At 40.7% G+C, this 26,676-nt stretch overlaps 3 protein-coding genes across 4 annotated transcripts; all 3 read left to right on the forward strand.

Moving 5' to 3' along the window:
• The first annotated feature begins 3,083 nt into the window (after nt 1-3,083).
• LOC135250353 (actin, alpha cardiac muscle-like) lies at nt 3,084-8,134 on the forward strand. Its single transcript, XM_064326562.1, has 9 exons — nt 3,084-3,175; nt 4,496-4,646; nt 4,936-5,064; nt 5,630-5,740; nt 5,847-5,931; nt 6,453-6,614; nt 7,069-7,260; nt 7,502-7,683; nt 7,892-8,134. The coding sequence occupies exons 2-9, from the start codon at nt 4,518-4,520 to the stop codon at nt 8,033-8,035; spliced, it is 1,134 nt and encodes a 377-aa protein (XP_064182632.1). The 5' UTR covers nt 3,084-3,175; nt 4,496-4,517; the 3' UTR covers nt 8,036-8,134.
• A 1,155-nt stretch (nt 8,135-9,289) lies between these two features.
• On the forward strand, nt 9,290-18,550 carry arhgap11a (Rho GTPase activating protein 11A). Its single transcript, XM_064326548.1, has 11 exons — nt 9,290-9,930; nt 11,448-11,518; nt 11,757-11,853; nt 12,209-12,465; nt 12,579-12,742; nt 12,853-12,993; nt 13,754-13,927; nt 14,035-14,170; nt 14,454-14,562; nt 15,465-15,612; nt 15,709-18,550. The coding sequence occupies exons 1-11, from the start codon at nt 9,805-9,807 to the stop codon at nt 17,217-17,219; spliced, it is 2,934 nt and encodes a 977-aa protein (XP_064182618.1). The 5' UTR covers nt 9,290-9,804; the 3' UTR covers nt 17,220-18,550.
• A 1,032-nt stretch (nt 18,551-19,582) lies between these two features.
• Nucleotides 19,583-26,432, forward strand: LOC135250361 (neuroendocrine protein 7B2-like). Of its 2 annotated transcripts, none has more exons than XM_064326581.1 (6): nt 19,583-19,782; nt 20,356-20,587; nt 21,896-22,027; nt 24,158-24,267; nt 25,329-25,382; nt 25,545-26,432. In XM_064326581.1, exons 1-6 carry the CDS (start codon nt 19,780-19,782, stop codon nt 25,653-25,655), a joined length of 642 nt encoding a protein of 213 aa, XP_064182651.1. In that variant the 5' UTR covers nt 19,583-19,779; the 3' UTR covers nt 25,656-26,432. The 2 variants fall into 2 exon arrangements, with proteins under 2 accessions (XP_064182651.1, XP_064182642.1); XM_064326572.1 differs by having other exon boundaries at nt 19,602-19,782; nt 24,155-24,267.
• Nucleotides 26,433-26,676: the final 244 nt, after the last annotated feature.

Raw genomic sequence — 26,676 nt, forward strand, 5'->3', positions numbered from 1 at the left:
TCGTGTGAAGCGTCATTTCGGTTCAAGGTAAGCATTTGACTGCAAACACTTAATTGGAGAACACAGATCGAAGCAATGTGTTTACGTTAATGTGCTTTGTCTGAAGGAGTCCTTTCGTGGTATTTTCTATTGCATATTATGTCTTGACAGGATACATTTTTGTCATGCGAATAAATGTTTTTCACTGGTGCTATATTGTTAAATTTTAAACAAAGTAGCAAAATAAACTGAAATGATGTGCATGTATTTTGGTAGCCTATTTAGAAATCATTGTGAAAAATGAACCATGCTAAATAGTGTGCCATTTTTCTCTTACAAGTGAAACCATGTCTATTCAACACCAAATTTGGCTGAATACATTTTTTTTGTCTGTGATATTTTTAATTTATGGAAATAATTCATGAGTGAAATTTTAGCTACGCATTTTTCTGTAAACTGGTACAAAAGTGTTTGAATTCACTCTTTTTTGGACCTAAAGAAATCCTTTATTGTTCTGCACAGTGTTATTTATAGACTAACTGGCGTGCTGCTTTGATCTGTCTGAAGCAGGGGCAGGTTTGGGATGGCAAACAAACAAGGGGTGCTGAATGTGAGAAGGCATTAGCAGGCAACAGCTGCAACAATGAGACATGGGGAGGAAGACTGGAAGGGTGGCTGTCAGAGACACAGATCTGTCCCTGCTGCCCCTCGTGCGACCGTATAAGGACAGAAGTCCCCTGACGGCAGACATTTCAGCCAAGTCACTCAGTCATACAATAATCTCCAGTCTTTCTCCTTACTGCTAAAACTGACCCTTCAGCATTGCCAGTTCAATCTAAGAGTTTTGCTACATCAACACAATTATATTATTTATAAATCTGAAAATAAATAGTCTTGAAGTGTTATTTGTGTATCATTTAATGCCTATACTGCCATTATGTGCTTACCATTTTTAAACGAACAACATTTAATATTTCTGAAGATAATCCAGCATATTTTATATCTTTATATCATATTTTTATATGTTTCACTGCGGAATGCTACATTGTTAGACAAAACTTGTCAGCTTATATGTGTTCAAGTTAATTGCATAACAAACCTAGTCTGACGTGTTTGCACCTACCAGTGTGCGTCATTCGTTTCAGCCACGTGTGACTACATTAGTGTCATTCCAGTTTAACATCCATCAGATGCATACAGTGCAAGGAACTCTGGAGGATTGCATGTGCCACCTATCTATGTTGATACTGCGAAAAACATTTAAAAATAGGCACTTAACATCATCCGGTGGGACTGCTTAGAGGTGAAAAATGTTGTCACATAATTCAGCTGTGACATAAGATGATGGAACACAGGTTCAAAAAATAATTTCTACTGTCTCAATGGCTACTTACTTAAATGGCAAAGTATTTAACTTAGTACATTGTGATTATCAATTTATTGCTGTCACAACAGCACAGTAATGTTTCCTGCCTTTCAATGTTACTAAAAATGTTACAAATTGAGCATGCTGTATAAAATTACAATTAAGGCATTTGAATGATAAAACTGAACACACATAAGGTGCTGAGAAAGGACACATCACATAATAGTATTGTTAGTCAAACTTAGGTCAGTGTGTTGCAAAAAAAAATAAGGCTACTCATTTTTTCCCTAAAGATGGTTAATTCGTTTTAATTAGTTGCCAGGGAATTGCGTCAAAAAGGTATGAAGGCTTTGTATTGGAAAAGGAAAACTGTATTTCCTCATCGAGTAAAATAAGAGATGTAAAGCGGGGGGAGGGTGGCGACAAATAAGGACCTTCAGCTGCAACTTCAACACCCTGAAGCCACACTGGTTGCACACTGAATGACACCTGTTACACGCCATGACCCTAAAAGGAGAGAGCTGAACCAATCAGAGCCTGGCTGCAGCTGCCATGGGGCCGCCTTAACAGCCAGCACGGAGGAGGGCCACATCGGTGTAACTCTCAGCTGTCCGGCATGTTTAAGGCCCCCATCCCACATACCAGGACGTTGGCCTACTGACATATACAGTATTCTACAGATTGGATGGGAGCCCCTTTCAAACATTTCCTTAAGCAGACCTGCAAATCCACATTTACAGCCCGGCATCCAGGATGGTCATTCTAGTGCGACTGGCTGGACCGATAGGATGACGTCACTCACTGTCGTTTATACGTCCATGCATGGATCCTCTGTCATTATTTCATAGCTTATTATTTACATTTATATGTTGGAAAGGAGCTCTAAGTGTGCCTGAGCATATTACCAAAAAGTGCTGTTGATCCAGTTCTTAGACATAATAAACAAAGTATGACATGAGCCATAGCTTACACATATGTGTGTTTGTAAATGTGCTTTAAATCAGCAATGTAGCATTGTCTTGCCAAATGAGATATAAAATGTAACAATACTGATGTTATTTATGTGACTACTGAATGAATTTCCGATTAAAGAAAATTGCTAGAACAAGGAAAACAAACATACTACAATGAATCCAGAGTCTTTGAACAATTACAATAGGGTCGAACCTTTTCTGAAATTAAATGAAAGCCCTCTTCGTTTAATTTAATGTCTATGTGATACAACATGACATTCACTGAAATTAATTTAATGTTCCATGAAAACCAATTTTATGATTAAATAAAGTTATGTCCAACTTTGTCAGGGCTTGTCAGGCCAATAAATATGGCAGGACCATATTCATTGTAAACATGAACAGTGGCCTTTGTACAAATAAAAATAAATATATGAAACGAAAAACGGAGCATTCTATATGACAAAAAAATATGCATAGGGAAAATATGAACGTATGCATTTAAATGCCAATGTGTTAGTAAAATAATATTAGAACAGAAAACATTTTATGGAAATTAAATAATTGCAAACATAATGTCCCAAATCACAAGTTAAAGCAAACATACAGAGTTAAACTAAATAATACTTTCAATTTATGACTAATTTTATTTTTCATAACAAGCAGGCCTGGGTTGTCCTAGGATCCATCTCTCCATTTTAGTGGTGTCTCTTCAGAGCAGATCGGATACATTTGAAAGTTTTTTTAGCAGTTCTAATTTTGGCTTGTGTGAACCCCTGGACCCGCCCCCTAGTCCCCAGTTGCAGGCTTATTTAAGAAGCCCCTCTCTCCCTCGCCTTTTGTCCCAGTGGAAGCATCAGTCTTGCGATACAACTTGGTGAGTGTTTGCTGCTCCTTTTCTCTTTGGACTACTCCACACTTGCTGGGACTGGGTATCCACTCTCAGCCCTTGCATGACTTTAGATTTAATGCTGAGAGGATGCTAGTTGCAATAAATGTTAAGAACTTCGTTGGCTATCACTGTCTTCTCCTCCACTGACCAAATCAAAGGTGGGAGGACAGATTAAAAAAGAAATTGACTGAACTGCATACTCAACTGATAATATATTTGGAATCAGCCAACGATGGCATCTGCATTTCTGTTTGGTCTGTGATGGATGATGCCTATTTAAATACTATCAGAAAATATGAGCAAGAAAATATGATTGCAGCTGTAAGCATACAAAATAAGGTTAATATTCTTTCTTTGGTAGAACAGCATGTGCCATGCTCCTGCCAGGCATTCAAAAGTTTAACAGTAAGTTCTCAAGAGAAGAGAAGAGTTGAGAGGTTTCTTAGGATCAAATAGGCATATTGATGAAAACCTGGGCAATGTGTAATGAATGAAGCTGTCAGAGGCCGGGGGCTGGGAGCCATGTTGTGAACAGAGGTGTTACAATGTGCTGACAGCTGCAGCAGCATCAGGCTGCTGCTGTCATTTGTCAGGAGCCAAACTGTCTCAGCCGGGAAACAGTGACCGATAGGGAGCTCTAAGCAACTGGGTATAGCCCAGTTTGGAGTTATCAGGGCTAGGGCTTAAAATAGACAGCTTGCCCAGGGCTCGGATATGTCTCTTTTTGGCTTCACCTAGACAGATCCAGTGTTTTGCCACATTAAACTATTAAGATATAGATATTAAGATACATCTTAATATTACCTGTTAAGATCCAGAATTTGCTACCTATATCTACAATGCATTGCATCTTTATCTGAATTAAATTTATTCAAAACTACAAAAAACAACTGTTGTATAATCTAACTAAATAACAAAGAAATCCAATGTAGAAAAGGTACTGAAATACTTTCACACCGCAACTTCGTTGGAAACAACATTATTGCATGCACCTGAATAGATGATCGCATTTCATTGTATAACGTTAATGCAGTAGCTACCTACAACCTATATGCGAATTACATCTAGCCTAAATCCATTCATCTCAATCATTTATTCTAGAAGAAATATACATATTTCTCTCTGTGCACCTTAGTTTTAAAGTAACAGCTTTTAAAACAATACAAACGATACACATTTTAAGTTTTAAGAGTTCTTTAAAAAACAACTTATTTCGCTTTTGCTAAGTGTTTGCATTAGCATGTGTATGTTCCTCCAACGAAATTAATTTCTTATCTTACAATTCTGCATTTCTCTCCTCCAAAGACCATCCCAGAAAACACCAACCATGTGTGACGACGAAGAGACCACCGCCCTCGTGTGCGACAATGGCTCTGGCTTGGTCAAGGCTGGATTTGCCGGAGATGACGCTCCCCGTGCCGTCTTTCCTTCCATTGTTGGGAGACCCCGCCACCAGGTATGATTCAGACCATGCAAAAAAAGTTGTACAACACGGTTAAAATAACAACCTTTATACAATAAAATATGTGATAGTTTATCTAATGCACTGGATTTGCATCTTCTATGTGGTGGTACTCTTTATGGTAACCATAAAAAAACTATGCACCCGATCAATTTTTCATTTTCTCATGAATGAAGAGTAATTCTGTGAAACTACACTCTTTATCAAATGGTGAGCAGTATGCCGTCATTAGGGTCAAGATGGTTGTGTGCTTCTCCTGACCTGTTTATTTTCTCTCTCCCAGGGTGTGATGGTGGGTATGGGCCAGAAAGACAGCTACGTAGGAGATGAAGCCCAAAGCAAGAGGGGTATCCTCACACTGAAGTATCCCATCGAGCACGGCATCATCACCAACTGGGACGATATGGAGAAGGTAGGGGATTTAGTATGCACATACTCCCACTGCATGGCAATATGTTTAGGCCACCAATGGTCATCACTGACTTTTAGTGTTAGCATTGAGACATTGAAAGTAAATAATTTAATCAGATGTACATTTAGACTCCCTCTAGCTCTCTGTAGTGCATGTAGTTTGCTGTTGTACCGCAGAACCTGTATAAAATAGTAGGTTATCGTAACTAAGTACATTATGAATTGTAAGTTCTCAAACAATGTTTCATAATCATTGCAAAATTGCAGAATAAATATTGCAAGGATATTCCCAATCACCCAAAACTGCATTTAGTTTTGTTTTGCTTATTTGACAATTATTTAAAAACATGGTACAAAATAGATGTATCTTAAGATCTTCAAAGATAGCACAAAAAGTCACACTTATTTACATTACAGGCATTTAGTAGGCACTCTTATTCAGAAAGACTTATACAACGTTTTTATGGAACTTTTATTTCCACTTTGGTCATTGCAATGCATGTGCCAACAGTGGACATTCGATTATGTCTACTTTGTGTTGAGTCCTCTTCTTTGGCACTTCTCAGATCTGGCATCACACCTTCTACAATGAGTTGCGTGTGGCCCCTGAGGAGCACCCCACTCTGCTCACAGAGGCCCCCCTGAACCCCAAGGCCAACAGAGAGAAGATGACCCAGGTAAATTAACACTCCAGCCTTGCATAAGCTCCTACTTTGAATTTAAAGAATGTGCCACTCTATCGACACAGCAGACCTTTAAAGACAATGCCATCACCTCTTGCAGATCATGTTTGAGACCTTCAACGTCCCCGCCATGTATGTGGCCATCCAGGCTGTGCTGTCCCTGTATGCGTCTGGCCGTACCACTGGTTAGTACATCAGAGTTTTATCTTTCTTTCTGAAAGCAGTCCACGAGAACAGTTGATATTACCCAGATTCTTGGAAGAACTTTTGCTTGGGAATTGTGAAACACAATTGCTTGGGTTTTCCAATACATGCTATTACAATGCAGTCGTGTTTAATGACTTTTTAAAAGATTGAAAGAATGTACAAGTCCCTCCAGGAAACTGAGTTTTGCCAAGAGAATTTATCATTTTAAGGCTTGGAGATTAATTTAAAAATTGGCATCCATGTGGACAAACAAGGTCAAGCACAAAATGGTATAGTGCTGAAAGAGATCTCTGTCATTGCCAGACAGCTTGACAAATTGCTCTTGCATTGTAAAGGATTAGCAATACTCTTCTTTTGGCATAGTATGTGCCCCACCTACAATCATTAATGTCACCAGTAGTGTGTGTTTATGATGTAACAAATGCCCAGGGTTATTGACATACGAAACCAAAGACATGACATGGCATGCAGACTGACTGATAGTCTTGTCTGTCTGTAGGTATTGTGCTGGACTCTGGTGATGGTGTGACCCACAATGTCCCCATCTATGAGGGTTATGCTCTGCCCCACGCCATCATGCGTCTGGATCTGGCTGGTCGTGATCTGACCGACTACCTGATGAAGATCCTGACTGAGAGAGGCTACTCTTTTGTCACAACCGGTAAGAACAACACAGATAATTGAGGAATCAAATAGCAAAAAATATTTGAGCTATTTTGAACATGACAATGTAGCAGCTTCTGAAGAGAGAGGATTTTATGTACTTTATGGAGATTGTTACTCTTAACTTAAATTGAGGTATATAGCAGCCACCATTCAAAGTCTATGGCTACTTTGGTGGATCTCCCTATTTGTGACTTCACAATCATGAGTTAAAATTACATTATTTGATGCCATGGGGTAGCCCTTTGCTCACTTAGTAAGAAAGTGTGTAAGAGACTACATTTTGTAGGGTTAATTAATTATTTATAGCCAGAAATATGTGCGTTAATGTGCATATTGATGTTTTAATGGTGTATGTGCATACAGTGGAGCCACTGATTGCTAGAGATCTCAAATCACTGTGTTTTTCCACTGAAATTGATCATGTCTTCTCTGAAACTTGTTCACTCTAGCTGAGCGTGAGATCGTGCGTGACATCAAGGAGAAGCTGTGCTATGTGGCTCTGGACTTTGAGAATGAGATGGCCACCGCTGCTTCTTCCTCCTCCCTGGAGAAGAGCTACGAGCTGCCTGACGGCCAGGTCATCACCATCGGAAATGAGCGTTTCCGTTGCCCCGAGACTCTCTTCCAGCCTTCCTTCATTGGTGAGTCCCACTCCCTCACCCTTTTCATTGTAATCCACTATTGTATCTGTAGCATCACTGAAAACAAGTACGCTACAAAAAAAAAAAAATGTCCTTACAAAAACATTTTTAAAAAACTTGATGTTTTCAACAGGATTCAATGTGTTGTTTTGTGTGATTATATATCACTATATTGTGACTGAAATGAACACATAATCTGATGTTTCTATCTATTTAAGTGACTTTTATATTTGCCTGACAGGTATGGAGTCTGCTGGTATTCATGAGACTGCTTACAACAGCATCATGAAGTGTGACATTGATATCCGTAAGGACCTGTATGCCAACAATGTCCTGTCTGGCGGTACCACCATGTACCCTGGTATTGCTGACCGCATGCAGAAGGAAATCACAGCCCTTGCCCCAAGCACCATGAAGATCAAGGTGAGGGAAACCACTTTTTAATTTACCAGTAATGGAAGCAACTATATTGCTTCAGGGCAGATAAATTGAAATAAAGGCACACATCATGGTCCTGTCATGTCAAATTAATCATTCAGCACTTGTATCAATTCAAACTTCAGAAAAGATTAGTTTTCATAATGATGGCATTTTTAATTAATGAATGTCCTGTCCTCTGTTTGCCCACTAGATCATTGCACCCCCTGAGCGTAAGTACTCTGTCTGGATCGGTGGCTCCATCTTGGCTTCCCTGTCCACCTTCCAGCAGATGTGGATCAGCAAGCAGGAATATGATGAGGCAGGCCCCTCCATTGTCCACAGAAAGTGCTTCTAAGCAATCAACCCTTTTCCATTCACTCTGTATGGATTTGTACTGTGCCATTTACTGTATATACATGTACTGTTGTTATAAAAATAGATGCTTGTAACAGTATTTTTGTGCTTTTTCTTTATTCAAATGAAAATAAAATCACCATCACCAGGATCCATAAAATTAAACTGAATATAGTCATTTTATAGACAAATACTTCATAGACAAAGATGATACACAATTATGTTACATTACAGTCATTTAGCAGTTGCATGCGGGTATACAATACTTTAAATTGGGTACCTCTTTACATCTTTGTGAACTCAGTCATTGGAATTACCCAGTGACAAAGGCAAGATCACATTTATGCAGCTAAAAGCACATGAGCTGTGATGCAATAAAAAGTTGGTGACTCATAATTAAATATTACACATCATGGCCAAGAGGTATTGAAAATCACACTTGAATTAATTCTGCTCAGCACTCTGGCTGGTGTTTGGTGTTATTTTACCTCCCTGTATGAATTATTTCCCTCATCTGACAAGGATAATTTCATGTTACAAGATTAACATAATCTAGGAAGAAAATAAACTCACAACTCATAAAAAATAACTACACTATTTTAACAAGCTGTTAATGCTTCTTAATTAGGCGCTTTTCATGCCATGAAGAATAAAACTTCCATGTTCATATTGTGCTATATTGCAAACAACCATACAAAAATAGGTTAATTATTTTTAACTGATCAAATTAAAGACTGAGGTGAATTGATAGGCTCGGAACTGATGAAAGTGTGGACATGTGGCCACTAAACCTAACCATCTGGAAGAATTCAAAGCCAAAGTAGTAACAAGCCAAACCTGCAATGTGCGAATATGTTTAAGGCCATAAGGTTAAGAAATTGATCATATGTTCATCAACCTAATTAGGACCCTATTGATTAACCTTTGTGTTTCATTTGATCAAAAAAATAACAATTTTGTATGCAATTGTTTGCAATATAGCACAATATGCACATGGATTTTTTTTTTTCTTTATGGCATGCAAAGCTATTTCTGACATAATGTGACTTTAGATGGTAAATAATCCCTCTAAACATGAAAAGCCCCTAATTAACAAAAAATAAAAGCTTGTTAAAATTCTGGGATTGAAATTGTGGTTGTAAAAGAAACCCAGCATACACATCGGGCCCCAGCACGGAGTTTGGGAACCTCAGACCGTATAAAGATATGACCCGTGCACTGTTCAACACTACAAGTTTTTAGCGGGCATTTCCACGGCCACCTACTAACTGTGTTAACTCTGAAACTTGGGTCCTGATATTTGAACATATTGTAGCCAATCAGCGTACGGATGCAGAAAGCGCCTGCCGTTTGAATGGTTTGCGGAACAACGCAGGGTCAGATGTTAATGAAACGGGTAGTGTTTATGTAAGTGTAGTTAATTGATAATTCAGGAATTTAGAGAAGAATGTAGCTATTTCTTACATCTAGACCGATAAGTAGTTGTTCAAGTCAGCGTAACGTAGCCGAAAGTCGTAGACAAATGAAGTGAAGAATTGAAATTAGACTTGGAACGTGAAAGAAGGTCCTTGTATGTGCCAGACGGGGTGGATAGCTAGTTAACATTAGCTAGAAAGCTAGGATGTTGACTGGTCAAGCAAAGTTTATCGAATCTAATAAAACTACACTGAAGGTTTGAGAAAGGAAGGGGGTCGCTCAGTGGTTGTTTTCGGAACGTTACTGAATTGTTTTGGAAAAGTTGGCACGCTTAAATACTTAACAAGAAAGAAAATGAAGATTTCGGATAGAAATGTGATGCGCTTGGCCGTCGTACAACACATCCGCACAACGTACGGAATAAAGATGAAAAACTGGAACAAAAGCAAAGCAAGCAACAAGTTGACAGCAGGCCACTCGGTAAGTGTGATAACTAGCTAATTAAAATGGCTAATGTTGTCTAGTCTAGCTAAGTTAGGTTTCTTGCTGGTTGGCTTTTTAAAGATAATTCGTAGTTAAATGGGCCGATTTAGATATGTACGTGGCTGGCTAACTTGAAGTTTTGCACAGCCAGTGTGTGATATGCATTGAGCTTGCAAGCAAACCATCGTGGGCTAAATACTTGATTAAGTAAGCTACCTAGATGGCTACTGAGCGGGTAACTTGGTTAACAACTAACATTAACGTTACCGAGTAGTTATATGTTCGTCGTCGATGTGTTAGTTTAACTGAGCTAAACTGCAAACACTATCGCTATGTTTGTAAAGTAGTATTTTAGTAACATTAAGCTGTTTTTCTTCAACTAGGCTATATTCTAGCGCCCGTAGATCATCGCTAAAGGCAGAGTTAGTGTTACCAGCATGGTTGTTTTTCATATGCAGACCGACGTTATGCCCTAGGCTAAGAGGCCTCAGCAGTCGATCTGAATATATTAGTTGCATCAGGTAGAAGGTAACATGGTCAAACTGGGAAGGGTTGGAACGTGTATGTTTAATAGATAAGGTTGACTGGTAAAATGCCGTTTCCTCAGTTGTTCCTAAGTAGACGAGATGGCTAGTCGGCTACATAGCCGTTTTAGACAGCCCACAATTCAAGTCTGCAAAACAAGCACGCGACAGTGCCAGCAAAGGTAGTTTGGCTTACGTTAAATGTAACATTCTGCTCTGTGCAACGGATGCCTCTTGTACATACAACAAAATATTTCCTAGCTATACGTGGAAATACTGCCACTGCAGTGCAAACAATTCTTTTAAAACTAGGTCTACAGAAAAACGTCTTTCACTGCGGCCAACAAACCGTAATCGAAATGCATGACCAGACCTTAAGATTGCCTAGTCGTTTTTCAAATGAACAGTGTTGCATCTGTGTCGAAGTCTCTCTGTTCCCCACACTACGATTTAAGTCTTTGTAAAGCACAATAGAGACTTTGTAATCAGGTGAGACTAATTGACCAACTTGCATGCTGTGGAAAGTCACCATTGCAAAATTGACAGCTGAACAAAACATTTCTGCCGATCCAGACATTTTTGAAAAACGCTTACTGTTGAAATATTTGCTTAATTTTACTATGTTATTAAAACTTATATAATGAAAAATCTTCTGTGGTGTATCGTGCATGACATTTAACATTCGTTAATGTAGGCTATATTTATGTGTATATAATAAGCGACCTTTTCAAACAGACCGGATGTGGTCATTACATTACATTACATTACATTACAGGCATTTGGCAGACGCTCTTATCCAGAGCGACGTACAACAAAGTGTATAACCATAACCAGGAACAAGTGTGTCGAAAACCCTAGAGAGAAGTACCGTTCCAAGTGCAGGGAAGAACCGCATACCGGCCAGCTTTAGTTGCCAGTATTACCGCAGGATACACTAAATCTGCGATGGAGCTCGGTAAGCTTTGACTGGTCTCTGTTTTTCCCTCCTAGAGCAAAGTATTTGGAGTGCCTCTGGATACTTTGCGGCAGTGCAATGTGGCTGAATATGGGAGCATACCCTGGTAAGACTGTCGGTGTTCACTTGGTACTTTACTCACTATCATTTAACGTACATTGCAAAATCATTCTGTAGTAAGGATTTAACTGTGTTCCCCTCAATCTTATGGTTAGTGTTACGGTATTGATAATGTATTAATTTTAATATGAAATTGCTCAAACAAAGCCAACCAATTTAAATTGCTTAATTTGAACATGGTCAATACTGATCTAATCATTCGTCCTATATCCTTTTATCTCCAGCTTTCTGGTGGATACTTGTACATGTCTAATGGAGCATGTTGACACAGAGGGCTTGTTTAGGAAGTCTGGCTCGGTTGTTCGTCTGAAAGCCCTCAAAGTAAGTGATAGTTGGTTGTGTCCAACTGTCCATGTATTGTGGTTGTGTAAGGGGCCTGGAAAAGGAATTTAAACATGATGCAGAATGCATGAATAACACTCCAAGCAACACATGTTGATGACTACAATACTTACCAAGTTCAGTGCATTGTTTATTCACTGTTCATCTGTTTTGAGCACTGCTGAGGAATTTTGTGTCTTGCATAGCACGTTTTTACAATAAACATCCTTTTTTTGTTTCACCTAACACTGGTTGCTTGTCCCTGCATGATTTGTGCCATTTTGTCTAGCAACTTGCACCGTCGCCATTTTAATTGTAGTTAAGTTTGTTAAAGCAGTTGTATTTGGTCCTTCAGGCAAAGCTGGACCAGGGTGAGGAGTGCATCCCTACAGCGCTCCCCTGTGACGTGGCTGGCCTCCTGAAGCAGTTCTTTCGTGAGCTGCCCGACCCAGTCATCCCCCCCGAGCTGCACGAGGCTCTGCTGAAAGCACAGCAGCTGCCCACTGCTGAGGAGAGGACCTCGGCCACCCTGCTGCTGTCCTGCATGCTGCCTGACAGAAACCTGCATGCCCTGCGCTATTTCTTCATTTTTCTCAACAACGTTTCGCTGAGGTAGAGTACTTTTATATGAGCAGTGTAACTGCTTACATGTCTGCAGTCCTACTGGTGAGATCAGTGCCCTTGATCCCTCTTCATATTTTTTCTTCTTCTCTTCCTCATCCCAGATGTGCGGACAACAAGATGGACAGCAGTAACCTTTCGGTGATTTTCGCCCCAAACCTTCTCCATTCCAGCGACGGGATGGAGAAGATGAGCAGCAGCACCGAGAGGCGCTTGAAGCTACAAGCTGCCGTGCTGCACTGCTTCATTGAGAATGCTCAGGCCTTTGGTAGGACTCAACTTCACTTTCTTCTGAGAGCAGTGTGTACGCTGCTTATTTAAGCGTGAATGTGTTCAGTCCTGCTGTGGAGTAGCTTCTGAAAGCCCCCAATCTTATAGGTGTGGTTCCTCAGTTCATCGCCGAGAAGGTCCCTGCCATGCTGGGCTGCGAGCCGGGGCTGGGCTCCCCTTTCCTGGATGCCACCGAGGATGGGGATGTGGACTCTGGGGTGAAGAAGAGGAGGAGGCGCAGTCTTGGAGGTGAGTTGTAACCTGCAGTGATCTTCCACAGTCCTGTATGCAATTAAGTTTTAAATTTAAGCTGTTATTCCTCGTAAGTGTGAAATGTAATGTCAAATCAAGTTTAATCCTCTGGTGCTTTCTTCACTTGGAGCTCCAGACATGCTTCAGATCTCACACATATAAAATGGTATTATGTCTTGCATTCCAGATATGGTAAATGGAGCTGTCAATAAGTTAAAAAGTAGTAGAACTCCCACAAATACACCCCAAACTGACATGTCAGGTAGGTGTTGAGGTATAGACTTCCTGCATTCTAAACTTGTTCCCAACAGTGCCTCATTGATATGTCTGCATGTTCAAACTACCCATTTCGCCTCAAAGAATCTGCTCATAATTGACAATAAATGGACTGTGTAGTGAAAAGCTTAAATTCAAATTAATAAATTAACTTTGAGGAAGGGTGGCTTGAATAGTATTTTATTGCTGATGGTAGTGAATGCATTCGTCTATCAGCTTTGTCCTGCAGATGCACCTCTTTGGCAACGTTAAGAAAATGTGCTTGTTCAAATTTGCACCATTTGCCGATTCTTTGCTTGTGTTCCTGCTACTTGTTCCAGTATCTTTATTGCTATGAATCAATGATGCCTGCTTTTACATATGGAATGAATCAACTTAATCGACTTCATTTCCAGTCTCAAACCTATTTAATTCTGCTGCCCTTGTTCAAAATTTGTTGTTTAATGGAATAAAGTTTCATTGTATTTCATTCTTTGTCAAGGCTTTTCATCAGCTACTCCTGTGATTATGACTCCAAACACTAAACGGAAGCTCGGTCCAGAATCTGCCTATAGCATGGGGTTCTCAAACAAGAAACGGAGATCCATCAAGAAGAACCTCGGTCTGGAATTGCTTCCAAACGTTTTGTTTGGTAGCGGCTCCACCCCTGGCTCAGGTATACTTACCCTAAGTCTTAATAAGAGCAGCAGCATCTCTAGCAGGGCTTTCATGACCCTTGAAGGTCAGCGTTGTTCATGTTACATCTCTTTCCTCTCCTCCCAGTACACCTTGAATCCAGCCCGTCTGTGTCCCTGGACTCCTCCCAGAATGCATTGTCTTCAGTGGGCGTGGCCAGTAGGCACTCTGCCAGCTCTTCCAGGAGAAAGAGCAGACGAATCAGCAATAAGCATGTCAACAGGTAGGTGGTGAGCTGGATAACCTTATAAAACATTAGATAGTCGGATTTGGCCTTGAACACCACCTGACGCTACCTCAAGTTATTTTATGCAATTGTACATTTGGATCCAATTGGAGGCAAAGAAGCGAAGGGAGATGAGATGAGGTGAGGCCTTTTTCTGTAGGAAATCATGGATAAGCATTGAGCATGGCAGGTCCGTGTGGTAACTGAGTCTTTTGAATGGATACCATTCATCCCGCAGCCATTTGATTTGCATGCTTAAATGTTGCGCCTTGATTTTCAGAGTTGAATCTGGAAAGGCTGGCTGCTTCTCCCCCAAGGTCACCAAGAAAGAGGCAGTCCGCAAGTCCCTGCGGCTGCGCTTCAGTCTGGGAAAGAGCAGCAGAGAGCCTGTAAGTCCCACTTCCGCTGAATGAGTGTTTGATTCAGCACTCGGGTCTGTGTTGCCGTTGGTTGGAACGGGTCCTCGAATCAAGCCATGTGACCTCAAATGAGTTCATTGTGAGCAGCTGATTTTTAAATAATCTGCAGTTATGTCTGTGCATGGGGGTACGGTTTTGCATGAACATTATTTTATTGAATGTGATTTATCTTTCTAACCTTTTTGTTTTTAAAGCATTTTAATTGGCTTGCACATTTACATTAACCAATTAAGTTATATAGCGCTTTTGGTTTTGGATTTTAAACTATCATTTTGGGCACACAATGTATAATAACAGTGTGTCCCAATGCCTTAATCGGTTTAAAATTAAAATGGTATCACTCATTTCTTAATAATAAAAACTAAATTATTGGTATATCAATGTGTTGTTTCCACATAATTGACTCAATCTTTGCACTTTTGTACAATGATGCTTGTATAAAACTCTTGCATCTCTTGTAAATTTTACGTCAGTGCATTGTTTTTGAATATACACTACATAATGTTCATTGTTAATCCTAACTGAAGGGTTAAATATGCATTTTTAATATTTAAAAAGAGGAACTGTTAATATAGATAATACTGTTTGCACTTCAATGCAATGTACATCTGTAACTCGGTGTGGGTTTTTAGTGAACTGTAACATTTTTGTAAAATGTTTTTCTAATGCATTATATTGGACTGTATATTTACAACAAAATAAAATAATAATGACCAACTACTTGGGGTTCTCTGAATATGTTATTAGTCATACGTGATTCCTATTATGTACAGTAGCTGAAGTCTCCTGTCTCATAACCTTACGCAGTTAGAAATTTTTACGCACGGTTACTCGATCAGGAGAATAAAAGATAGATACCTCTATTCCTGCAGAGTGTCATTTCACATTCACTTCCGGCGCCAAAAGGATCAGAGACCATTGGCTGGCGACTTGCCACTCAAGAAAGCGCCACCAGTTTTCGGTTCACCACAGAGACCGCATTTAGTCCTGCAGTTTTGCGAATCAAGAACACCTCAAAAAGTAAGTACTTCCTCTATCTTGTGTTTGGACTTTTTTTTTCTAGATTTAGCACTATCTCTATGGAAAAAAGCAACATCTCTCAATTTTGCTTTGCAGGTTCCAAGTTTATGAGCAAGTCTGAGGACAACTTGCTCACCCCCCAGTGCGATACCACCGGACACAGGACGTCCTGGAATGGAGCCAGCCCGGTTGGGCCCCAGAAATTCAGCACAGACTCCTACACAGACACGCCCATGGGTGCGTGCCTCAAGAACAACTACTTCTCGGAGCCCGTCCTGGTGCCAGGCAAGCCCCCGGTCATCGGTGGCATCCCCAAACGCCTCTGCTGCGTCACCAGTGCCGAGAGCCTGGAGGGCGACGGCTCCTTCACCGAGAGCGACCGCGTGACCGGCCCCACCCTCCTCAAGATCAAGAGGGCCTTCACAGAGTCCGGCAGTGATCTGCGCTCTCTCGTTCAGGACCACGGCGCCCCTTCTGGAGCGGCGGGGCAACCGAAGCCAAACGACACGACCTGCGGTTCCGTACACCCAGAGTCGTCTGCAAGAAGGGACACTGTGTTGGAGGGCAAACCGAATGTGTACACGCCAAACCTAAAGAAGACTGTAGTGGATGACCAGGACATCACCTTTGGTCAAATAGAAATAGTGCCTTTGTCTCCTTTGCACATAGACAGTGCCCTTTTTGAGACGGATCCATTGTATTGTCCACTGGAGAAAGAGGGCAGCAGGCTGTTCCAGTCTACTGGTGGCAATGATGACGGTGTTAAAGATGGAGAGACTGAGCATGTAAATAGCAGCAGGCTCATTGAAGCCCTTGATATCAGCCCTCTGCACTTCAAACTTGGTCCCTCATCGGAAGCACAGTCAACGCCTTACAGAAACGCAGTGCCTGTTCAGGAGCCGGACACTCCACTGCCTACTGCTAGTGAAGTCCCAGCAGCCACAGAGCCCCAGTCCATGAAAGAGCCTGACCCCAGAGCGCTCGCGCGAAATCCAGAAAACTCCTCAGACACCGCAGAGATGCTCAGACTGAGAGTGGCTGATCACGTCCAACGGTTCAACAAGCTCACCTTGAACTCCCCAAAGGCGAGAGGCTGCCGGTCCCCGCTCAAGTTCCAGCGTACCCCTGTGCGCCAGTCCGTCAGAAGGATCAACTCCCTCCTGGGGGACCCGAGACCCTCGCGGCCCGACAGTTGCACAGCCGCTGTGGGGTCCCCCATTGTGAAGTCGGTTAGTTGTGATAGCGGCCTGTCTAAGTGTGCAGAGCTAACGCTGCACCAGGCTGAAAGCCAGGTTTACGTTTCCTGTGCCCCTTCTAACAAGCGGTACAGCTCACGGGTGCCCCCTCCTGTCCCACCCAAGAAGTGCACTAGCATCAGACGACAAAGCCTGCATACCGCACTTGGTGATGTGACCAACAAGATGCAGCAGAAGGCCAAAGGTGACCTGCCCCTGCCAAATAAGAGCAGTACAACAACAGCGCAAAACCCAGGGATGTCTGCTGTCCGTGAAATCGCTGAGAAAGAAAAGTGCCGCTATAAGGGCTCGCCAAAGAACCCCCTACCTGAAGGCAGGCTACGTTCAGCCACCAAGCCCATCGATCTATGAATCTCACGCTTGACCTCATGCTACGTGCAATGGTATGGTCCAGCTGAGATGGACTAAATTGCTTCAGACCATTCCATTTTTTTATTAGACTTTCCTGAGTACCTTATAATTTGTTTACTCAGTTTCCAAATGCTGTTCTGTGTAATGTGACTGATTGCATAATGTCTGTTTAACTACTGATGTGTCAACCTTATTTTATGTTGCAGCCAAAATGTTTTAAAGCGGGTTTGCATTTATACATTGTTCGGTAGTATTGGTGCATGAGGGGTTGACTGAGAGAATTATTTTAGCCTATAGTGCTCATTGTGCAGTTTGTGGTTGAGTGAGCATGGATGGTTGGATTTCGAGTCTCTAGTAATTATTTATACCTAATTTCTTGTGGGTTATTTTCAGAAGTAATGTGTGGGGAAAACTGGTGTTGGTTGAAGTTCGGCTTTTTCCTTTAAATTCTATTTTGTGCATTTCGGTTAGATGTTGGTTGGTAAAATATGCCTTGTATTTATAGAAACATTTTAGCTTTGGACATATTTAAGAATGAGGTTTAATTAGCAGTATTACTTTTATTTGATTTTTTAAAATTTGTGATACAGTCTGTCCATTTCAAAACAAAATGGAAAATGTAAAAAAAAAGAAAGTATTTTTGCCTTGAAATAATGTACAGATTAAGTTAAAGAGTTCACTGGGTTTAGTGTGCGTTTTTGATTGGTCCAGGCCGCTTTTGTGTACAATGACGGATACTTTACATACTTCAAGGCGTTTCTGACAACCTACAGTATAAGCTTATGGTATCAGGGCTTTCAGGAGGTGACTCCAAAGCACTGATGTTATGCCTTCTGACCTTTTGCCAGACTTTTCTGCAAAAAGCTATGTTTATACTTATTTTTATTTGACATGACCATGCAACCTGCACTGCGTGAAAATATGGTGTGGCTTTCAACATCAGCATTTCTTCATGGATCTTGGGATGTGTAGAGCTTGTGCAGAGTTTGAGAACTGATGAGAATCTGCTCATATGTTAAGCCTGTGGAAGCATAACATCACTATAGGCTGGTTTGGGGTTACTTGGCGTGCATTTTCTTGCTTTAGACCACAAACCCCTGAACGCCCTGGTATCTGGCAGGTTGTCAAACTTCTCTAAATGTTAAGTATCCAATTTATCCTTTGTTGCACTCAAACTGTCTAGGGTAGTCAAAAACATACACTAATGCTGAAATCTATCAACAAATTATGATATTTTCTATCACAATTTACGATAGTGAATACCCATTGTAAACTACTCCTTTAAGTACAAATCCAACCTGTAATAAACTATGCACAAACGTTGGTAATTACATTTTTCGTTTTTTGTGTAACTGAAGTGCCTTACACTCTAAAGAAACACCTCCATTTAGTTGGTGTACATATAGCGTATGAAGTTTTCTTTTGTGTAATTTAACTCGGTGCTTGAACTAGGCCTATGTCAAACTGTCGTCATCACGAATTGTAGGTGCACAGCAAACATCGACGGATGTAGAAAATGGTAATAAGCTGCTTCGCAACTCAGAAGTAAGATTTTTGAAAATATAGTAAAAGAGAAAATATTTGCGGGGCAGTTACACTGACACTAGGCCTACTTTTTAACTGTCAATGTTATTTATCTGACAGATTAGCATATAGTTGTATAGCTATAAATTACCGTATTTTACATAGTGATATATCATTTGCATGCCAGGACAATTACTGCATTAGCAAAACATTTTCATGAAAAGCAGGACTTGTAATATCCTAGTGCTGCACGATCTAAGTCTGACTAATCGTTATAAACGCTATCTTTATAAAGTTAAATAAGGGGCTATGTCACTATACAGATTTACAGGTGATCAGTACATTTCTAAACACGAAAGTGATTCATTCATGATTTTATTGCATACATGTACTGCTTTTCAGTTTATTTTTAGCATTCTGTAATTAGATACCATCTTTGCCATCTAACGACTTGAAACGGTCATATGTGGGTAATTTATATTACCTTGATGTTTTGCAGCTGTTAAACTGGATTAGAAACTAAATCGAATATTTAAACAAACATAGGCCCATATTGCACTTTCAATGCAACGATTACATAAATAATGTGTGAGCGAAGGTACTACACATTTACATGACATTTTAAGCTTTAGTAGATGTTCTTATTTCGAGCGAGTTACGCAGTTTACATTTTTTTGAGTATACACGTGGGCTATGTACAATCTGTTTATACATGGATATTTTACTGAAGAAATTCGGATTTAGCCTACCTATGGTAAGCATAGTCTGCATTATCAAGGAGTTTTGCGTGGCTACATCAAAACTGACTTACATCTACCGAAGCAATACAAAAACGGGTTTTGGTTGCAGCATTGGTCTGTATTAACAAAAAATCTGGATCTGGAAGGGTCTTCTGAATTTTGCTAGGGCCAATAGCAGCTTGAGACTGCAGCGGGGTTGGCTGCCTTAGCAACCGCATAAATTATTAATCGTGACGGCTGCATCCAGGAGGAAAATAAAACCGTCCCCTTTCCTTCTATCTCCGTCCGGATATATCATGGTAAGCAAATATAATTTGACGCATTTTGTAAATAAAATGTTTCGTTCGTACACGCATGGTTTCTCAAGATCATAAAAATGAAGGTAGTAATTTAAAAATGTATAGCTCTTGCTTGACATAGCCTAGTGCTCTTTTGAATAACAATGTGTCGGGCGGGCCTATGACACTAACTCGGTAGGCAAATATTCTTACAGACAAGACGACGTTACGCAGTGCACATTAGTCTAGGCATATAAATCCCAAGGTTAATCAGGTTGGTTCTTATCGTGTATGGCTGCACATAGTTCATTTTAAAGATGTGATTGCAGTAAATAATCCAAGGTTCTTTCTGAAAATTTCCTTCCGATATTGATATGTAGTTTATTTGAAATAATCGGAAACAACTCAATGCTACCCAAATAATGTATAACGGCAAATGGGCTACTTGCATGCGAAATATATTTGATAAGAAATTAAGGTGGAAAGCGCGCGGCATACATCTCCAGCGGTTTTCCCCAATTCACTAGGCCAGTCAATAGGCTACGTTAGCCTATACCTTTTTAAAGTCACTGAACGTGATTGATGTCACTTCAGGCGACCGCAGCCATGCCGACCACGACAGGGCGGTTGTGCAGAGCTGTGCTTTGCGCTTTGATGTGTTCGGCCCTGACATCTGGCCTCAGCATCCGCGCTGTGGACAAGATATCGGAAGCTGACATACAGCGCGTACTGCACGGTATCATGGAGCAGCTGGGAATCGCGCGACCCAGAGTGGAGTACACTGCACAGCAGGCGACCAACGTCGTGGGACCTCAAAGCATTCAAGGTAAATGAATGTCTCATAGTTCCAATTTCGACGATATTTTTTTAAAGATTTGTACCGGGGAGGTATGAATATCTGGTAACGTTGGTTTGGATGTGGAACCGCATGGGGTCAATTATTATTTCTGTAAGCATGATTACAAAGTAGCCTACTCACGGATAGGAAACACAGAAAATATAACAATAAGATAATAAAGATATATATAGCCCAGTTTTAATATTAAGAAAATGGAAAATAATATGTAGTAACAAAACAAACAATAATTAGCAAACAAGAAATTAGGATTCATAAATCAGTGAGTCCTTTCTGTGGTGACTTTTAAACTGAGAAACTAACTGGTTTCTCCTTCATTGTCCAGGTGCACTGTTATGAAGGTTTCACCTTTTTCATAGTGACAAATTATAATTTGTCCAGATTGTAGGGACACCTTTCCCTCTTCTTTTATTTCCCACCAAACATTGCTTCAACTGGCAGAGGCTCAAACACTGCCTTTACACATGTGTTTCAGTGGCTGGGGCTGGTGGATAACACTCCAGACAAGTGTCTCTCTGAAGGATGAGGTCACCCACAGTGGATTGGCTCTGCTGTGGTTGCCTGCAGTACAGACGGTCCCCAATGTAGAATGGTCACCGCAACGCCACACAGATCTATAGTCTGAAAATGTGACTCGGCCAGAGGCCCCCCAGAGCAATCAGCAAGCAGCAGCCAGCCTTATCCATTATCTTGTTTGGAATCCTGCAAAAGGGCCCTTGGTGATTATTATCATGTGTAACCAAGTTGACCATTTCGACACCTGAAATCAAAGTATTTTATTCTCCCAATATCCATATCACTTACAAACAATAAAGTGCTGAGCTTCTAAATTTGTGGCTTCTCTAGAATATTGTATGAGGGAGCCATGCACATGATAACTAAGGTCACTCACAAACTATGCTAATTCTCTTCTTCCAGAAGAGGGTGCTGTAGGGGAAGCAAACCGGACATCAAAACACTATGACTTGATTACTAGTGTAAACTTGTGGCCAGTATTAATATTGGGAACATCAATGGCCAAGAAACATATTCTGCTAGAAACCTGATACCTGAACTTTTAATTTCCCAAATTAGATATGCTTCAAAATGTGGTTAGCCCAAACAAAGCTCTATTTGTTATAAGTTAACCAAACAAAAAACATAACCGTATTAGAAAAGTAGTCTAAGCCGTGTATGTTTTTTTATTTGATTTATGCTTTGCTTTAACTGTCCCTTTCTGGGAAATGTGGTGCATAAAAGCAGCCACTAATAACTTAGGAAACCCCCTTTTGCCACCAGGTGGTGCTCATGAGGGACTCCAGCACCTTGGCCCCTATGGAAACGTTGTAGCTGAGTTGACAGGTAACAACATCCCAAAGGAGGACCAGGCCTATCCAGACCCTCCAAACCCCTGTCCTCTGGGCAAAACAGGTGGGCTATAACATGTTTAGCAGCAGTCACGTGATGCACATAGCATACTGTTTCTACGTGAATAAAATGTTCACTTGATTTAGTCTTTTCACTGTATTTATTTCCACACTCCATATTTCCATCTCTTTGTACTTCCATTTCAATATTTCAGGCTTTCTGCACTCCCTGGTGGATTGAGATACCTGCCTACTTTCTCTTGAAAACACCTCTTTAAAATACATGATGTATTCTGCCGCTTTCTCCATTTTTATACTGTTAACACTTCATTTTATGCCCTCTATTTCATGATGGTACATAAGAATTTAACCTAGATTATTTTAAAGATTTAACCTCCGGTTACAATTTTTCAAAATTAAACAGATATACCTTTCTTTCATTTTAACCAGGATTTATCCAATGATCCAGGGTCATTTATCCAACTGTAACATGCATGGTATGTCAGCCTGGACAGGGGTATCTTCTAAAAGAACTACTGCTGCTGCTAACTACTACTACTACTACTATTACTAATAATAATAATAATTCTAATGATCATCATCAACATCATCATCATCATCTTCATTTAAGGGTGATACAGTCCGTCTGTACTTCTGCAAATACCTGTGGCAATAGCAACTCTCCATCTGCCAGTTTAGAGGTCATTAAAGGGTAATAAGCCCGCACCCCTTAGAAAGTCGTTTTTCTCTTCACATAGGATAGTGCTGTCCAATAAACCACATTTGTGAAGCACATATACACCAAGGACTAACTCTTAATCCTGCCGCAATTACATACCAAAGTCTCTTTAAGGGTTCTCATAGACTAATTACCTACTTTAGTTTGTTCTATGTATACAGTTTGAGAATCAGTGTAATACCCATCAAGAATTATGAGGTGTAAGAATGCTTGATGCTATAAGCACTGTAATGATGAAATATCTCTGCAAGACTTCTGTGTATATGGAACCTTTCATGTGGTTTGAACCATACAAAACTGCTTAATGTGTTTTAGTCAATGTCAGAGTCCATCAGCCCCAGTTGTGAAAGCATTGCTCGGTTGCTGACACCTTGCAGATTTGAGGCTTGTAAGAGAATCTGTGCAGAACAGGGCACTTGAGGAACCGAGGATGTGTTTATCTTCCTCACAAAGAGCCCTCACGCAAAGAGCCAGCTGTCCCCTAGGCATTCAACTCTGTCTTTCTTTTGGTCCTGTCACATACAAGCCCTTCAGAATGCAAACAGCCATGATGCCTTACAGAGGGGCTCTAAGGCTGCTCTCTGTAACCAGGTCTCAAACCTATCCATGCTTGCTGTGAGAGCAACTGTGCACAGGCGAGCGCAAAGCTGTAGCTTTAAGGTCAGTTCAGAACTATTCATACGGATGGATCTCTTTCATGCAACATGGGACGTAACATGGCCAATACGGGAACCTTGCAGTCAGAATGTGCCGTCTTGCCTGTGTAATGTAACCGGAGTTTCTCCCACTTCTGGCATTTTGTGGGTGGTGGTCATCGCTTGGCTACACACAGCAGATTCAAGCATGAGGTCCGATATTAATCTTTCATGCACATCAATACTAGGCCGATCTGGTTTGAGAAAATGGTGGTTGGGAGAGGTCCAAGTCTGGGCAGTCTGGCAGGGTATGTTTGAGAGCAAGAGCGGTGATCTGTGCCAAGTCTCCAGGGCGATCTCTCTAGATGAATCCATATAGAGCCTGGTCCAAACTGGCCCAACACTTACTGTGAACTGCAGCGAGTGTTTTATAGCCTATGTTCCATGGTCTTAACACTTATAGGATGTTTTTTTGAAGGATTGTTCACTGTTTTTAAGAAATTCCCCTTTCGTGCATACACCATCAACAGATTTTCATCAGCAAATTTTTTAACTTGTTAGCTTAGCATGTGGTTATATTATGTATTTGTTAAAAAACATACTATACTGTATATCCTTTGGTGTGAGTGATTGGTATAAAACAGGATTGCTGGTTTTCATCACCCTTTTTGACAAGGTTAACTGAATGTGGTTGTGTATAGGTAGGTGTTTGGTATGTGCTATAGACATGAATGCAGTAGTGTTTTGGTGATTGATTTTATGTGTCAGTGGTAGTGTTTGGTGATCTGCTCAGTTCACTATTTTCTTGGTGCCACAGCAGTGGACGGATGCCTGGAGAGCTCCCCAAACACAGCCAAGTTTAGCAAGGAGTTCCAGCAGCACCAGCGCCTGTTTGACCCAGAGCACAACTACCCGATGCTGGCTAAGTGGGTAAGTGAGGAAAAGTGGGTTGTAACTAGATGTTACAACCCACGGTCGGTGTAATCTGTAGGGAGTTGGGACTAGTTGGACAAACCTGCTCACTGTCATTGCTGCATTGTCCAGAATTGTGTGAGTTACCCTTTTTCAACTAGGTCTGACACATTGGTCTTTAAATCTAAATGTATGATGACTTTCCTCTTGGATACACAGGCCCTGAGGAAGACAAAAAAATGTGGTCAAAACATGTTCACCTGTTTTCGTTCATGTTTGTTTAAATATTCCTGTGGAACATGCCATTAAAATAAAGAGTTTTGAAATGTATTTTCCTCTTCCTCTTTCACATAAGAGTGCCTTGAATACAAAGGAAGTACACTCTATTCATGTTTTCCACACTTTTCAAGAGTTTGGGATTTCTCGTTTTTTTGTCTTGTTTGATTTCCCCCTGGCTGAAAGAGCACCCTTTTTCTTTAATTTTTTTACATTAGTTTGATACACTGAGCAGCCAGTGTTCTCTCATCACAATGGGGCTGACACATTTTTATTAGGAGTGTGATTAATAATCTTAAATGTACACCTACGTGTAACTGTAACCCTTGTCTTCCCTGGACCTCACGTCATTTCGTTTATATGAACTAGCCACAGTTTTTCCACAGCAAGTATGCTCCCAAGACTAGCTAGTCTTCCGCCCACCTTTAAGGGCTGCCTGTGAAATGTGTCAGCTACTATATTTTGCTGATTGTTTACTCAGTGGTGTCTGACTACATCGAATAACTGTTTATGGATATCTCAGATTTGTCATTCTGTCTGTATGCTCTTAAGTGACTTAAGTTTACACCCACAAAGTATCATTTTTATGCCATTCTCATTGTAATGTAGATGTCAGTGAATCAATTCATTCCTTTTGAGTGATAAACAGCCAACAACAATGGCATTAATGTGCAAAAAAAAAGAAATTTGACATTTCATTTTTTTCCCACAAGAGAGCTTCAGAGCAGGCAGGGGTGAAGTATAAACTTTTATGAGAAAAGACATTGGTACTGTGACTGATTTTCCTTACTATTTTCTTCTAGAACAAGGAGCTGCTGTATGAGAAAATGAATGGTGGAGCAAAAAGAAAGAAGAGGGTACTCATCTCTTTATGACTTCATTTCGATGGAAAGCTGTCACATTCTTTGACATCTTTGAGAGTGACCAATCACTCAATGACACATATGGTAAAGAAGTACTGTAGCCACCCCCCAACAAACGCCTATTCTAGTAACACCATCTCTTATCATTTGTTCCAGAGCACCAATCCTTATTTGATGGGCCAGAGATTGGATAATGTGGTGGCTAAAAAATCTGTGCCCCATTTCTCAGAAGAAGATGACTCCAACATCACCAGCACAAAGAAATAATGAGCCAGCTCCAGAATGGTACACACCATGCTGTAACATTTTGAATGACTTTGGGGGTCTTATCAACGTAACTAAATAACAAAAACATATAAATATATGCACGTACACAATACAGTTTTACTTTGTCATAACCTAGGAGCTTTCATCTCCTTTATTCCAATTCAAGTAATTCATTTTGCCATAATCAGAGACTTCCCCATTTGTTGGTAAGCTGTTCTAGAGTCTCTTATTCAGGGCTACCCAACCCTGTTCCTGGAGATCTGCCATCCTGTTGGTTTTCACTTCTACCCTAACAGAGCACACCTCATTCGACACCTAGAGCAGTGGTTTCCAAACCTCTCCTTGGATACCCTCAGCCCAGTTCTGGTATTTCAGCACTTGATTATTTGCATTAGATGGTGCTTGAGATGGAACACATCAAATACCTGGATCTGGCTGGGGATAATCAAGGGGCGGTTTGGGAACCACTGAGTGAGAGATCTCATTAAGCTGCTAATTAGTAGAATCAGGCGTGCCAAATTAGGGTTGAAATGAAAACTTAGAGGACGGTGTATCTCCAGGAACAGGGTTAGGTAACCTTGCTCTCACTAGTTCATAAACCCAGCTACCATATTACAGTCCCTCTAAACCACCAGTTATTTACTGCCCAGTTCTTTTTTTCTCTGAAACTCACTGTCCTACTGCCTGTATATCAGCAAGGTTATCACAGGGTGATCCTTCCTCTGCATATGTGTGCGATGTAGATATGCTGAGCCCAATAAAAACTTCAATTGATAATGTGCACATCTGGTCTTGCACAGAAGAATTATGGATTTATATTTTTTGGTATTAAGGGTATGAGTGGGAGCTTAATGCCACAATGCAGATAATATTTTGTGTTTGCACCTGGGATATTCTTTTCAAGAGTGTTCTATAGGGAGATCTCGGCGTTGGGAAGTGACTGTGAACCATGTGTTGAGCACATGGGTGCATTACGACTACAACAGGGTTTTGAAGAGCCAAAGAGAGGGGCAAGAGTTTG

This window comes from Anguilla rostrata, chromosome 1 (genome assembly GCF_018555375.3).
Source record: "Anguilla rostrata isolate EN2019 chromosome 1, ASM1855537v3, whole genome shotgun sequence".
In the NCBI taxonomy this organism is placed as follows: Eukaryota; Metazoa; Chordata; class Actinopteri; order Anguilliformes; family Anguillidae; genus Anguilla; species Anguilla rostrata.

Bases quoted from the DNA above. Each gene is read 5' to 3' on its own strand.
- arhgap11a (XM_064326548.1), top strand. From the start codon at position 9,805: ATGAAGATTTCGGATAGAAATGTGATGCGCTTGGCCGTCGTACAACAC. The intron at 11,519-11,756 runs GTAAGACTGTCG...TTTTATCTCCAG, and splicing joins GAATATGGGAGCATACCCTG to CTTTCTGGTGGATACTTGTA. The intron at 12,994-13,753 runs GTGAGTTGTAAC...TTCTTTGTCAAG, and splicing joins GAGGAGGCGCAGTCTTGGAG to GCTTTTCATCAGCTACTCCT.
- LOC135250353 (XM_064326562.1), top strand. From the start codon at position 4,518: ATGTGTGACGACGAAGAGACCACCGCCCTCGTGTGCGACAATGGCTCT. The intron at 5,741-5,846 runs GTAAATTAACAC...CACCTCTTGCAG, and splicing joins ACAGAGAGAAGATGACCCAG to ATCATGTTTGAGACCTTCAA. The intron at 7,684-7,891 runs GTGAGGGAAACC...TTTGCCCACTAG, and splicing joins CAAGCACCATGAAGATCAAG to ATCATTGCACCCCCTGAGCG.
- LOC135250361 (XM_064326572.1), top strand. The intron at 22,028-24,154 runs GTGGGCTATAAC...TTGGTGCCACAG, and splicing joins CTGTCCTCTGGGCAAAACAG to CAGTGGACGGATGCCTGGAG. The intron at 24,268-25,328 runs GTAAGTGAGGAA...ATTTTCTTCTAG, and splicing joins ACCCGATGCTGGCTAAGTGG to AACAAGGAGCTGCTGTATGA.